This window comes from Morone saxatilis, unplaced genomic scaffold, assembly GCF_004916995.1.
Source record: "Morone saxatilis isolate NCDOM2014 unplaced genomic scaffold, NCSU_SB_2.0 Contig0, whole genome shotgun sequence".
NCBI classification, from domain to species: Eukaryota; Metazoa; Chordata; class Actinopteri; family Moronidae; genus Morone; species Morone saxatilis.
In genome coordinates, this window is record NW_023339650.1 from 8,155,125 (window position 1) to 8,170,376 (window position 15,252).

Below are 15,252 nucleotides of genomic sequence, written 5' to 3' on the forward strand. Positions count from 1 at the left end.
ATTTCCCCCCCCCCCCCCTTCCTCCCTAAATGACAACACTGATGTTTGAAAGTATCTCCAGGGTTTGTGTGTTTATATAATTCTGGGTTATAGTCCCATATTCAGTTTGAGCTCTCAGAGGCTAACATCCAAGAACCATAACCACATCACTTTCATGATTTCAATAAAGGAATATTCCCACGGAACAGAAAACAACACCCTGTTGCTTTGAATCTGGCGCCTCCTGTTGATGATGTGATGTACTATTGATTCAATCATGCTTGGGAAACTCACTCAAATCACACCAAAGCACTGACACACTAGTTTTGCCTGTGCCAGCTATAGCAACCCACAATCACACCAAATTTCAAGTGTAGCTGATGTCAAATCAACATATTGGGGTAACAGCATTTAAATTGAATGCTTCACTGATAAATAACAAATACTGGAAGCTTTCTAATCTGATCATTTGAGACAAAATGGTAACTTTACATCTATGAAACGATTTAAAAACTTTACACATTTAACTATACACATCGATATTCATGCAATTTGAGTCTAAATGTGTTCATTCAGCTTGGTCCTTTAAGACAGCAGTTATCACATACTCTTTTTTCTTTTCTCACAACTCAAAACAGATTTGACAGCTGCAGGCTAAACTTCCTGATGTTTGTCTATTATTAACAGCAAAATCCCATGTAACATTGGCTTTTATTCAGCCTAGAACATATTCATAGAGCCCACAAAAGCTTTACAAACATAGCATCACCAGAAGCTTTTGATACCAGTAAGCGTACAGCCACCCACCTCAGGGGCCCCACCCAGTCACTGATAACTGTGTTTTAACCATCCTTTATTCTCAGACAGTCCAACGCCACAACCAATCAAGCCATTTCATCTTTCCCCACATCTCCCTGAGACAATTACCTCCAATTTTACTTCAATAACACTCTCCCTTCTCCGTCAGTAAACAATCAAATCACTCCATTGTTGAGGGTAATTGGATCTCTTTAAATCAAATCAGCCATTATGGCCCTGATGAAGCACGCCCTGCTCAGCGGGAGTTAGCGACACATGAGGGAATGCAGCGTAGGAATATATTACCAGCTCTGCCTCCCAGGTGAAGATGGCTATATTGGAGGAGTTGTGTAATACAGGTTTATTAGACTGTGCAGTGATCAGCACAAGGCTTGTTTCTCTCCTTGAGGACATGTTCCAGGTGTAGCTCACATTTCAGTGACAAAGAAAGGAGGAGAGGGGAGCTTGTACTCCAGCATGTAGAGGTGCTGTCTGTGTCACAGTAGAACTTTTAGGTAGAAGGAGTGGCCACCCACTCATAAAAGATCCATCTCGATTTGCACCTCAATTAGTTCTTTCTTCCTGTATGACTACCTATGACCACTGTGAGGTTACCTCACCTTAATAATTGTTACATGAAGCTCCCGGCTTTGACACTAATCTTGGCCCCTCAATGTACTTAGCACAACATACTGATTGATTATACTTTTATACAGCTGTACTCATTCTTATACAGTCATTCATTTGTCGACTTAATAACTAAAACTTTAACATGGCCTCAAGAAATAAACTGTATATTTATTGGAAATTAAAACCCAATGTTTTGAAAAAATGTCTTCATCAGGGTAATGAGCACATCAAAAGATGTAGCTTTTAAAATGTGTTGAATTTTGCATTGACGTTAGGAAAGTGCAGCAACTCCCTCTCATTTATATTAATCTATAATTCATCAATACACTTTTTGCAGGCTCTGGGTATTGGAGTGTCTGGATGTAGGGAAGAGGGTAGATTTTGTTTGACTCAAGTGTTGTCTGAGCCCAGCTTTACTTTAGTTTACTTTTAGCAATAGTCTTTGCTATTTATTTCTGTATACAACATTAATATTTATTCCATAATAAAACTCTTTGAGATGATAATAGATACAGTAAAACCATCAAGAGAGAAAATATGACATTGTGAAATTGTCATAAAAAAAATCTCAAGTCTGTTATAAAAACATCTTACATCAAAACAAACAACTTAGAATAAATATCCCAAAACAAAACAAACAAACCAAAAACTGAAGCAAACAACCGGAAAGCTAGATAATGAGCAATGTGTATGTTCAGATGAGATGTGTATTGGTGTGCGTGCATTGCTGTATGTGTGTGTATTGTCAAGGTGAGGTGTGTGTGTGTGTGTGTGTGTGAGGGTTTCAGTCATGTTTCTTAGCACCCAGTGATTATCAGGAGGCAGCATTTCCCTCTAACAAGGTGTGTTATTAAAAGGGTTGGAAATAACGAGGGCCTCTGCTTTTGATTCTTCAGCTATCAAGATGTTGTCAACATACGCGAATGTGTACATGTAGGCTAAACTTTCTTTCTTTCCTCAGTTTCTCTGTCCTTAAGTAATTTTTTCCTGCTCCATTTCTGTTTCCTGCTTTTCTTCTTTCCTCTCTCAAACATGGGTGACTACCACGCAGTTCCCCAATCCTTTTTTTGACCTCTCTTCCTCTGTCTCCTCCCATATCATCTTCTCCGTTCCGCACTCGCTCCCCTGTGGGATGAATGTGATGATGCTGCAGACTGATAAGAATATGCATGCACGCACCTGTGTACACAAACACACACACGCAAGCATATTTTAGGGATATGCTGATAGCAGTTTATTAGAGCATCTGTCTGTAAGCAGAAAATACCTAGACAGACACAGACGGAAATGTCTTTAATAGTTTCAACATCTTTGTGTAAACTCTTCACCCTCCTTTTGATATTACTGGAGTCTCTACAGTTAGTCAGTTCATAAATTAGTCAGTCAGTCAGTAAATCAATAAATTGTCAGTCATTCAAGCAGTAAATTATCTGGCAGTCAGTCAGTAAATTAGCCAGTCAGTAATTTAGTTATGCAGTCAGTCAGTAAATAATTTAGTCACTCACTCAAAAATTAGTCACATCATTAAATCATGAAGAAAGTAAATTAATCAGTCAGTCATCAGCCAGTAAATCAGTCAGGAGATTAGTTAGTCTGATTCAAGTCAGTCAAATAATAAGTCTTCCTCTTAGAATACTGCCACTTAACTTTGTCCTCACAGCCAAAAGACAATGGCCGCTTAACCTCTGTGTTGAGATAACACTTGACCAATTAACTCACAACTCTATCCGTGTGTGTGTGTGTGTGTGTGTGTGTGTGTGTGTGTGTGCATGTCTGTATGTGCTTTTATGCATATATGTGTGTGCATATAAGCTTCCATATGTGTCTTCATGAGCCTAAACATAAGTGTGTTTGTTCTACAAGGGCATGTGTGTAACCGTGCATTGTTGTGTGTGTGTGTGTGTGTGTTAGCTTGCATTATGAAGGTTGATAGTGTCATCTGATCTCATCTCAACTCTCCTGCTCTGTGTATTGCTCTGCTGTTCTCAGCTCTTCCCAGATCACTTAGACTTATTAGAGGTAATATGAGCAAAGGATTTACCACCAGCCAGTAAGGGCTCCTTGGATATCACAGTGATGGAATGGTCTGGGAGAAACGAAAGACGAAGTTATAAAGAAGTGAAGAATGTTTGAAAAATGGTAGGAAAGGAGTAAACGGAGAAAAGAAGAAATATAGGAAAAGGGGATTTTAGTTCTGGTAGTCTTCTACAAGCAAAGGACCAAATCTGTACCCCACAAGGATGTTTTGTTCTTACTTTTATTTTTCAGCAGGATTTTATGAATTCAAAGAAGCAGCATGGCCTGCAGAAGATTAGACCATGCCGAGCTAGATAGGTATTTGGTTGTTTTGTACTGTTGCGGGGAAAATGAGTTGTTTAGAGACATTATTTTACAACCGGTGAACAAACTGTCTGTGAAATCCAAAAGTATTTTGCATTCATTGCAAATTGAGTATTTTGGCCTCAGTTTTCTCGGCTGCCTGAGAGGATGTAATGGTCCACTTGCAGGTGATTTGACAGTGGATTTAACACTTACAGTAGCACTTCCTGTTTTTATCTACTTTATCTGATCCAGCACTTCTGTGGAGGACTTCCATTTGTAAAAATTTAGAAGGAGATAGTGAGTCACACTGAACAGCTCTTGAGTGTCGTATACACACACAAACTGGCATACCATTTTAAATGGCACGCTTTTACCCAGCAACGTGTCAGAGAGGACAGACAAATTCATTTTTGTGGAGATGCTCAATTGATTGAAGTGTACCTTTTAGTGTTTATCAGGGTAAGAAGACTAATCCTAATCTGCTATTGAGTGGATTTAGTTTAAAATTAACCTAATTTCAGCCCTGATTCATTGTTCAACTACCACTTCTGCATCCAAATTGATTCTTTACCTGGAACATGACCTGTGGGTTTCATCCCAGGAGCTCAAGATGATTCAAGTGTGATTGACATGTTTTATGATGGTCAAGGCATTTCTTACCCTGTGACTGCTGCTCTTGTTTGATAAATTTCCACACACCACCTCAGTCAGCACAATCACCTCTTTCCTCTCATCTTTGCAATTTCTCTCCTGTCTTACATTCTTCCACTTCCATTATCTGTTTGCTCTGATCTCTCCTTTATTGAACCCTCACCTCAGTCATCTTAATTTCCGGTGATCTCACTCTCATGGGAAACTCCACTGTGAGTAGTTGACTCAGAAACACTGCAGGAAAAAGCAGAAGTCTCCTGATTAATGTAAGGGTAAAATAATATCCAAAAAAGTAAAATAAAGTAAATATATGTAAATGTTGGCATCTAAATATACACAAACTACTCTTACCTCAACTAAAACAATCAATATTAGTACATAGTTAACTGCTAATACATGAATTGAAAAGTGTGTTGAAATCTTAATAAAGCAACAACAGCTTAGTAAAGGTTTAACAATGGCATTATAAGTAAGTAGTTAAACTCAATAAATGTGCAGTCTAAGTAAGTTGTAATACATTTTTTAAAAGTGCTTGTAAATGTTTTATAGCAATAAACAATAGATATGTTTAGGTTATTATTAAAAGCTATCTTATTAACATATAATAATCTTATAAGCATCTTATAAGGGTCTATTAACTAACAGTTATTACAAGAAATATAAGGGTTACCTAGACCACCTTAGTGTGTGGGTGAGCGCAGATTACATGGTGGTTTTGTCCTCTCTGTCCGTCATTCCCTCTTTGAAATCTATACTCACACCACTTTGCTTTAAACTCCCCTTCACTCCAAATGTTATTGCTTCCATATGCTCCAGCCTCTCAGTAACTGAGTTTATGGGTTTCCTATCTGACAGCATCTCCTGCACTTCTTAATTACTCCCTCTCTCTGTTGTTTCGATTTATCCAACAGCCCATTCTTTGAATGTCAATTTCTTTTTTCATTTTCTTCATATGCCAGCCTTTTCACCGAAATACCACGGGTCGCCCCTTTTATTGGATTCTCAGCATGTCTGCATTAGTGTGTGTGTGTGTGTGTCAGAGGATTTGCAGTGTGCCATCTCAAACTCAAGCTTTATGGAGGTATCCAAACCACTCACTTGACATACAAGACGTTTGCTTCAAAAGACAGTAAAAGGGCAATATTAGTTTTATGTCATAGAGATGTATATTATTGAGGTGATTGTATGGATTTTTGTACCAGTCGTCCATAACCACACTCAACATAAATGCTGTCTAAAATCATCACTTTGCATGGGTATGACAACTACCGTAGAAAATATAAACCCTCACCCCCACTAGAAGTTTTTTCAGACTGTAAATGGGAAATTATATGTTCATGTTGTCAAAGCTGAGCCCAGTAGCCTCTATATCTGTCCCTTCAATTGTTCACCAAAATCCATCCAAAGGCAATTTTTACAACAACCTTTCAAGATGTTTCCAACTAAATTGGCTTTACACAGGAGGATGTGCAGACAATAATATTTGACCAATATTTGTTGTCCCTTTTCTTCATTTTCTCCACACCCACCAGGTAAATATGCCATGAGAGATTTGATCCATCGGTTACCAGGCAGTAGTAGCAGCAGCAACAATAATGCCACCAGCAGTGGGACCTGCGGGACCACAGGACCTCCCAGCAAGGCCATGTCAGATGACACAGTAACTGCCATCTGCTGTGCACTGCACGAAGTCATCACCAAGAACATGGAAAACGCCAAAGCCCTGCGTGATGCTGGTGGCATAGAAAAACTCATCGGCATCGCCCGAAGCAAAGGAGACAAGTGAGTAGGCCAAAGTTTTGAGACTGAAATAAATCCTGCTACATTTGCAGTATGAGCTACAGTAGCACCATAGATCCCACCCATATGACTTAACTTCACTTGAAATGCATTTGCTGGAGTCTCAAATTGGGTTCAGCAGAAATCCTCCAAGGGCGCTATTAAAAATCTGTGGATAATGATATATTTTAACAGTTTATGGGAAAGTATGTCATGTGTATTTAAAACCACAGAACAGATTTATCTGTGCTGTTGTTGAAGTGGTTATTAGATCATAATGATGATTTGTGCTTAACCTTCCTCCAGATTTAAGCAGGGATAATTTTCAGCTCAGGAAATGTGAAAAACCCTTTGTAACTCTCATAACATAAACAATGAGAAAAAAGTGTACTTAATACCGCATTGTACATCCACATTTCTTTGTTTGAGTCATTCACATATGTCTCGGAGAGAGAGTGATGCTCTGTCGCCAAAATAATCCTGAAATAAGTAAGGGGACAATGAGAAAGATCCCTAATGACTTGCAGGGGCTTTCCTCATGCTCAAGGGCAACCAGATCTGAATAACTGCTGAAATCCTAAAATGTTATGTAAAGGCCAGAAAAAAAAGCAAAATAGATTTGCACTATTGTGCTATACCTGTCAAGGCATCATCGAACACACCCTGTACTGTCAGTAGAGACCAGTGCCTTAATGTGACCACACATCCATCATTCAGAACTGTGCCTGCCTTTCCTGTGACCATTCATCCACAAAAGACAGCTGGAGAAGAACAAGGAAGACCCAGCAGGGATATAACTCCTGTCACTCCTGTCACCATTGGAGACACATGGTGTTCTGCCTAGCTGCTATGGTAACCAGTAGGTCAGGGGTTGTCATGACACCAGAGTGTTATCAGACAGAGGTCAAACGTTCATTTATTGTTATAGAGAGACACTCTGACTATTTAGGGAACTGCCCTCAAGGGTACCATTACGGCGAGAGATGAGGTGCTGGAAGAAACCTTCATAAGTCCAAATTTCACAAGGAGTGTAGTTAGCTGCTAATAGCCCACACATCTTCATTAACTCAGGAAGGGTACACTGACAATAAATGCTCCTTATCAGCAGTGCCGCGCTACATTCACACTATTACACACTTTCAGATTGGGAAAATGCCCATTATAGTTCTACCACAGGTAGCCACTGTTTACTAGCTAGTTTGAAACAGTAGGAGAAAAATAGAATAAAGTGAAAAGGGGTTTATGACCTATACCTTTGAAACAGTAAATGCTAAAACACATTCCTATTTTACAAACAGCAACCCCAATCCCCAAAATATTTCCTTGGGATCACTTTATTCATGTGTAATTATGACCTTCCAGTGCATTGTGTTTGTAGCAGGCTGGTGCAGTGGCTTCCTGCTGATACCATTACCCCATATTTCAGTCTCTGAAACTTTTTCTGTTCTTTTAATTGGGGAAAACCCCTTTGTTTTTTAAATAATTTCTGTTCATTTTGGTGGAGGAAAATGGAAAACGAGCATCCCGTCTGCTTCCCTCTGTAGCTGTTCAAAGGGCAGGGCTTATGAACTGACTCCTACTAGAGTCATTTTTCAGCTAAGTGGCAGGGATGGGGCCATTAGCATGGCAGAGAGGGTCATTTTAAACTCATCTGGCAACTCTCAGTTTTTGTGCAGGGAAAATCATTCTCTGCTGAGAAGAGCAATGGCCCTCTTACTCTTAAAGCCATCACAAGTGCCACTGTCCTGCACACATCTTGTGCAGCTGGTAAGGACAGGGGACAGAATAACATAGCAACATTATCCAAACGAATGAGGTCCTAGAGAAATAACTCTCTCTCTCTTTCTCTATCTTTCTACAGACACTCAGCAAAGGTGGTGAAGGCAGCCTCTCAGGTCCTCAGCAGTATGTGGCAGTACAGAGACCTGCGTTCCCTCTACAAGAAGGTAGGATGTAATACAACCCCACTACCTATTGTCAAACACATATAGTATCTCCAAGATAAACATTTATTTTCTATTTACCAACGTCATGTATGGTCAAATATGTCTACTGGCTGAAGACATGAGACCCACAGTAGATAAAGATTTAATGTGACATCCATATTTGCAAGAATCCACTCATTATGTGACTGGTCTACTGTATGCATATTACATAATACTAATAACTAATCACAGTTAAGTTTGTTGTATGATTTATTTTGTGTGAATATGAAATCAAAAGTTGTAATGGTATTGTAAATCTAAAATATTATTCTAAAACAGTGCAATAAACCCCATCTTCACATTATCAGATATCTTGCTTGAAGCATACTGCTGTGATAAAATTGGCATCACTAATTCATTAGTGCTTTGCAGATCTCATCTTTGATGTAGAGCAAATGATGTGATAAATTGTAAAATTGTTTAAAAATATATATTATGTGTGGATATACCAGTGTTATGAAGGAGAGAGAAATGTAACAAGCTTTTGGCGGAAAAGGCTAGATATTAAATCGTCTGGCATTAGCACTTGTGTTAATTATATTAGTTTTCTGACAGATCAACTTTATAATTAAAAATTTAATTACTATATAAGGTAAATTGGAATGAATTATCTGAGAAAGTAGTTTAGGATGGGGGCTGTTCACTTTCACTGAGGCAGGTGTTGAAGAGGATTCTACTTAAACTGTTTAATGAAGCAATTGCAAAAATCATTTATCATTTATTCTGAACGGTAAGCTTTGGTATTTGGGCAGCTGAAGATTTTGGTTTGACCTTTATGTTCTTGGATACCCAGCTGAAACCTCACTGGCTGAATTGTACGTTGTTTTCTGGTCAGGGCTAATCTTTGTCAGGATTGGCTGTTGTCTCCCAGACTCAGTGAATCTCCCTGGCTTAACCAGCTGCTAAGCTTCGCTAATTCCACCCTAAAATCGACAGCTTAGCCAGACATTGACAATGCTTGCTACTGGCTACCGTTATCAGTCAGCAGTTTATGTTGTTTATGGTATTGATTTGCTGTTCACAAAGTATAAAACAAATGATACTATCATATGTATTACTGAAACTAGGCTTGATTTAAATTTTGTGGGATGCATTTATTATTACCCTAAGCATCACTGGGAACAGGACACAAACCAGTCCATACCACAGCTAGTATAGGTGACATAGATATAATTCATATGTAAAAGCTACGTAATATATGAACCAAGCACTAGCTACATTGGAAGGTTCAGTTCAGGCAATGGTTCAGTTCCATGAGTCCTGAGGAGGTTGAGTAATTACACCAGTGTAGCCTACAAATCACTTTGAAGGAAAGATAAAGTAACTGGCAGAGAAGGAAGTTCATTTTATCATTAAATCAACAAGGTAGACCATTCTAAACAACCTCAGTGTATCATATGTTTATTCAGCAGATATTAGTTTGGAGACTTGCCACTGTAGCCTGTGTGGTTTATGGCACTACGTAGGTGTGTTTACATAAAAGCTTAGAGTTTATATTTTCAGTGTGTAACCAAGTGTGTATGTGGGAATATTTATAACATAAGACAAATTTATATTATTTGTGTATGGCTTTAGGTTGTATCTTGTGCAGTATATGTGCACTATTGTTGCCTTGAGGTCAGTCATAACCACGTCCAAACAAAAGAATAATGAGGTTCTGCTGGTCATCATCACAACTGAGCAACAGTGTTTACAGGGGGCAAGAGGATCAGTAACTACATACACACAAGCTAACATTGGTGCTAGTTGTTTTTTTAGCCCATCATGAAGACTGAATGATGTTAAAGCTGCTGACTACCAGGAAAGTGTAGCTCATTAATACAGTTGGTACGTTGTCGCAGAATGACACAAACAAGCAAGAAGTGAGAAAAACATATACGGTCTAGAGATATGCTGATTGGTGTGTGCGCTGCTCTCACTCAGACACTCTCTTTTATCTCTCTCTTTCGTTCGCACGCACAAAAGAAAACCCATTCTCCCCCTCCTCCGGCTCCTTTGTTTCTTTTCAAATGACAAATACCCGCACACACTCGCAACTTGATTAAAAGTAATGACAGTTGTTCTGTTCCTTTCACTCGTCAGTAATGAGTGTTGAGTGTTGAGTGAATATCTGCCACCAAGGTTATCTGCCATTCAGCATGCTCAAACTTCAGCAGCGTAATCAACAAGTTTCAGTGAGATATTCGCACATTTTAAGTAACATATTCCAGGAAGGTGTCCTTGGCTTTCAAAGTGTCCTTTTCGTCTCTGTTAGGAGAGAAAAAAGGAGAATGAAACTGATGATGTATTTGAGCTGCATGCTTGTGTGAACAATTGTAAAAACACACAGTATGTAATCTAATGCTATACAATGCAAGCCCTGTGACAAATGATACTTTTGTGATGCTTATAATGATCAGCTGAAATTGGCTACCTTCTGAAGCCCTCGTTTGTAGAAGTGTTCCATTTCGCTGCATATCTGTATAGTAAACTATCCTTCTAAATATTCATTATTCATATTAATCAGCTGCACCCTGATTCACCTCAACAAGTCCTTTTATTTTGTGTTATATTCCTCAGATGATAAACTCTGATTTCCCTCTTGAATTTCAAGTGAGAAGGTGTTGTCAAACCTCAAAAAACCAACAACAACTCAACCAACTAGAGCGAGCTGTTGTTCTTCCTCATAATGAAACATATAATGTATAAAGAAACGTCTTTTAAAGTGTGAATGCATTAGAAAATAGTGGAAAAAAATGAAAATGACGTTTTTTTCCACCTGTTTTGAGAGACAAACAAAAGCAGTGACTCCTAACTCCTTACGTCCTTGTGTACTGATTTTGCAGTGGGCTCTTTGTCAGAGTCCAAGACTTCTGACTGTTGCTGCAGTCACTTCAGGACAGGCCGCCCCATGGCATCAGTCCGTCCTCGCCTTATCCTGACGACTGTGTCCCTCTCTTCATTCGTCATCCTCACATCCCCAGTATTACACTGAACAGTATCCCCATGTGGCCCCTTGGAGCCTCATCTGCTTCACACTTCTCTAATCATTGCCACTGGATAGCATTACACTCGACTGGATGGCATAACACTCCAGTGATCAGACGCGAAGGACATTGGCTTTACACGGCAGGCCGGCCCGACAAAGGTGGCTTCATTGTTTTGGATTATTTATTTATTTGTTTATATACAAGGGCCCTTTTTCCAACTAGATTTAATAAAGACGGTTATTAAAGGAAGGAAACAACTTGCTTAAGATTGATGGCTGCACATTTTGAAACAACAAAATGAGTTTTGAATCGTTCTCATTTGATCCAATATGATGTTCAGTTAATTCAATAGAAAAAGAAACATTACTTTTTCAAAATAGACTTTTTCACTCCACAACAGCAGCAAAAAACCTCATCCGTCATCCTAAAACTGAAACCAGATATCATCTGCAGTCTGCCTTGTTGTAACATCCCCAGTTTCATTCTAACGCATCCACCCGTACTTCATCATAATCTTTGAATGATCAAGATCTTGTAATGCAGTTAAAATGTTGCTGTCATCCAGGACAACCTTCATTAAATGTAGCACAGACAATTTAAATGATTAGCAGTTCAGTTAGTTATGCTGCTGCATTATGCCATATAGAGTCAAATACTTTTAAATGCTGATAGACACTATACCTTACTGTTTACTTCTTAAATTGCATGAACACAGTCTGGCTAGTGACAAACCATTTTATCACTGTGGAAATTGTTGCGTTTGAGGATCCACACTTTGACTTTATCACCCAAGTCCAGAGCTCGAAATAAGTGACTTTACGCCTAGTTTCTCTGTATTACGTATTAGGTCATGGGTGTTGCGTGCAGCAAAAATCCTGTTAGCCTCCAATCCAAACATGGATTAGCATACAATTTAGACGAAAGTCGAGTCGGGTGTCTCTGCAAAATGTTTGTGAGCGAAAGCAAAGGGGGAAGAAAAGAGAGCAGCAAGGGGGGAAGTGAGGAAAGAAAGTGAGGTGAATTCTTGAAATTTTTGCAGTTTAAAAATGAGCACGCTAGAGTGTGTGTGACTTTGTGTGTAGTTTTGGAAAAAGGAGAAAAATGTTGGGTCAATAATGAGTCAGTTTGAGCTGTGTTGGCAAAGACTTGTTTGCTTTGAAGTCTTGAAGTAATGAGAGCATTTTGAAACACACTTTTCAACTGTATAGAAGTTACGGGCGTGGGTACACGTGCATGTTTGTTTTTGTGTGAGTGTGCATTTGTGTGTGTGTTTTTGAAACTGTGTTTTTTCATCAAACTGCAGTGAGAAGAGTTAATCACTTCCTACAGCAGTGCCATGGGAGCAGTGAGAGAGAGGGAGAAAGAAAAGAGAATGGCAACAGAACAGGGGGCTGGGCTGCCCAGCAGTTTCTGAACGCACTAAAACGAAAAATTGAGGGCCCATAAATAAACAGTAACTGTATAAAAATAGCATCTGAGATGACTTGAAAGATCAGTGATCCAGCAGTCATTAATAAACCAAAGCCAAAATCTGTTTGTAGCAACACTAACACTGACTTAGGGATAAATCATGTATAATCGTCTCCAGAGTGCAGTAAAACTCAACTTTTACCCGAGTTTATTTGGATAATTTGACAGGATGTGTCCTCATTTTGTGTATGTGTGTGTGTGGGTGTGGTGTGTGTGGTTTGTGTGTGTGTGTCTGTGTAGTGTTTTATCTACAGTTTCTGGGAGGGAAGCCACAGGTCATCGTTTAGGTAAACAACAAATGTGCAGGACTGTTCGACAGGGGATTTCTGTAGAAAGCAAGGACTTGAAACACTTTGCTCACTTAAATCTATTCTAAATAGTACCAGAAGGACAAAATTCTTTGTCACTCACACAAACATATGCACACTCTCTCTCTCACGCACAAACACACAGACACACAGACACACAAGCTAATCACTGAAGTTTATACTATGTATTCACACCGTTGCACTTTGTCATATCCCTGTTCAGTGCGTAATTTCGGTTGGGCTGCTCTGCCTCATTTCTTGTTAAATGATTTAGCTTGAGCACTTCATCAAACACACTCTCTCTTACGCATACACACACATGCACGCACACATAGTATACTCATATGACACACATACGTCACAAACACACACAAATCACAAAAAACAGATACAAAAAACATATGACAGATGGGGTTCAGGGTCGGAGAGATGCTGTGTTTGTCACACGTGTGACAGATTTACAATATGTTCAGAATGTGGGTGTGTTTGCGTGATGTGAATGAGTAAGAAATGTTTGTGTGTGAGGTAATTCGTAGAATCATTGCACACATAATGCTCGGGGTGTTCCTGTAAATAAAATGAATACATTTAAAAGAAAAGGTGCCAGAAAGTTTAGTTTATGCACAGACCTGTTTCTAGAATGAAATGACTTAGGATGCTTCTGAAATGACTGAGCGTGCAACCTTTAAAAGACAGTATTCACAGCTGATCTATGAATGATTGTGGATAATTCTCAATGTTTGCTGTCCACAGCTGCTTTACACTGTATGAAAAGCTTCTCCTTACGTTGTTGAAATCCTTGCAGCATCTAAAGGCAGCAGGACTGATGTTGTGTGCAGCCTTTAGTGCTGTGCCAGAGCGCAATGCCGTTACGCACAGTTGTTCACTGTGTTTGCCTTGAATGAATCACCTGAAAATGACAACCGGCTGCTACAGTATAACTATACCTCTACACACATCAGACTGGTTGGTTATAACTCAATATTTTTTTATCCTTAAAACACATTGCAGTGCAAACACTTGTATAACTTTAATAAATACATACATACTAAAGTATGTTACCGTGTGCAAAGTCAGATGCATTAAATTATTGCTAAAAAAGACACACAAAAATCAAATTACCAAATCAAACTTTTTATTTTTTATTTGTGGTTACTATAGTCACTACCTGATGAAAAATACTGATGAAACTGTCTTTGGGTTCAGATTTGACTCTGACATTTCTTAAGGCAAAGCTTTTCATTTGCTGAGCTGTCATTATCATGTTTAACTGTGATTGCCACAGCTGCCTGCTGATCTATATTCACTTTCACCCCGCCCTGTGCATGTTGAACTGCTGCATACACATGAATCAAAATAGAGGGCAAGCATAAATAACCCCACATAGTCCGTGCGCCGACCTACCACCTTGCACTTGGCATTCATGATTATAATTTTAACTGAGGGTGCAAAGTATTAAAATGAGGGTGCAATGCATGCTTTTGCACTCACAAATGTCATCTGTTACTAACAAAGCTGTGTTCCAAATATGTGCTCCAATTGAGTTATAACAAATGCTATAAATATATAAGTATATAGATAAGTGCTTGGTTTTTTTAAATAATAATAATAATAATATACATTTTTCCGATGTTTGGTTTGTACAACTTCACACTAAAAAGTCATTGAACAATTTGTATTAGAGCCTTTAATTATCAATTCTAGCATTTTTTTTTTGCATTTTTGACAATAGCTTGATCACACATTTCAAATATTTTCTGCAAGATTAATAATGGGAAGAATAATATATATTTTAATTAGAATGAGATTCTCTTCTTCTAGTGGAAGCTTAAATCAACCCATCATCCACTGCCATACAGCATACATTTGATAAGACAGTGGGAAAGAGAAGAGCGTTTGAAACACTTCAGAACCAACCTCAGGCCTCAAAAGCTGCCACTGTGTTTGCCCTGGTTTCTCTCTGATGTTCACCTGTATTAGACAGGGAGAGACAGAGAGAGAGGAGATAGGATTAAGATAGCCTGTCTTAGTGTATAGGCTAACAGCAGTATATTAGGAAGACACAGAGGAAGAGCTGCAGCCTACTCTTACAGTATTCTGAGATGTTTATTTAAATATATGCAACAGTGGAATAAAGGTTAATACCTAAATCAGCAGAACCACAAGCAACCAAAATAAAGAATGCAAAGGTCAGAGGCAGATTATTCCTGTGAGGGTAGATAGATCATATGTGAGTGAAGCGCTCACAACTGTAAATCTGAAAATCGGAGTGAACTGAGAGAGAGAGAGAGAGAGAGAGAGAGAGAGAGAGAGAGAGAGAGAGAGAGAGAGAGAGAGAGAGAGACACCACACACACACACA

General features: G+C 38.9%; 1 protein-coding gene across 1 annotated transcript in view; it reads left to right on the forward strand.

The window, feature by feature from the left end:
* The window catches only part of ctnnd2a (catenin (cadherin-associated protein), delta 2a), a gene marked incomplete in the record, with an annotated part of 121,108 nt that overhangs the window by 90,104 nt on the left and 15,752 nt on the right, over nt 1–15,252 (forward strand). Inside the window, 2 exon segments of the mRNA XM_035656605.1 lie at nt 5,913–6,162; nt 8,021–8,105. Coding sequence (XP_035512498.1) covers nt 5,913–6,162; nt 8,021–8,105 — 335 coding nt within the window.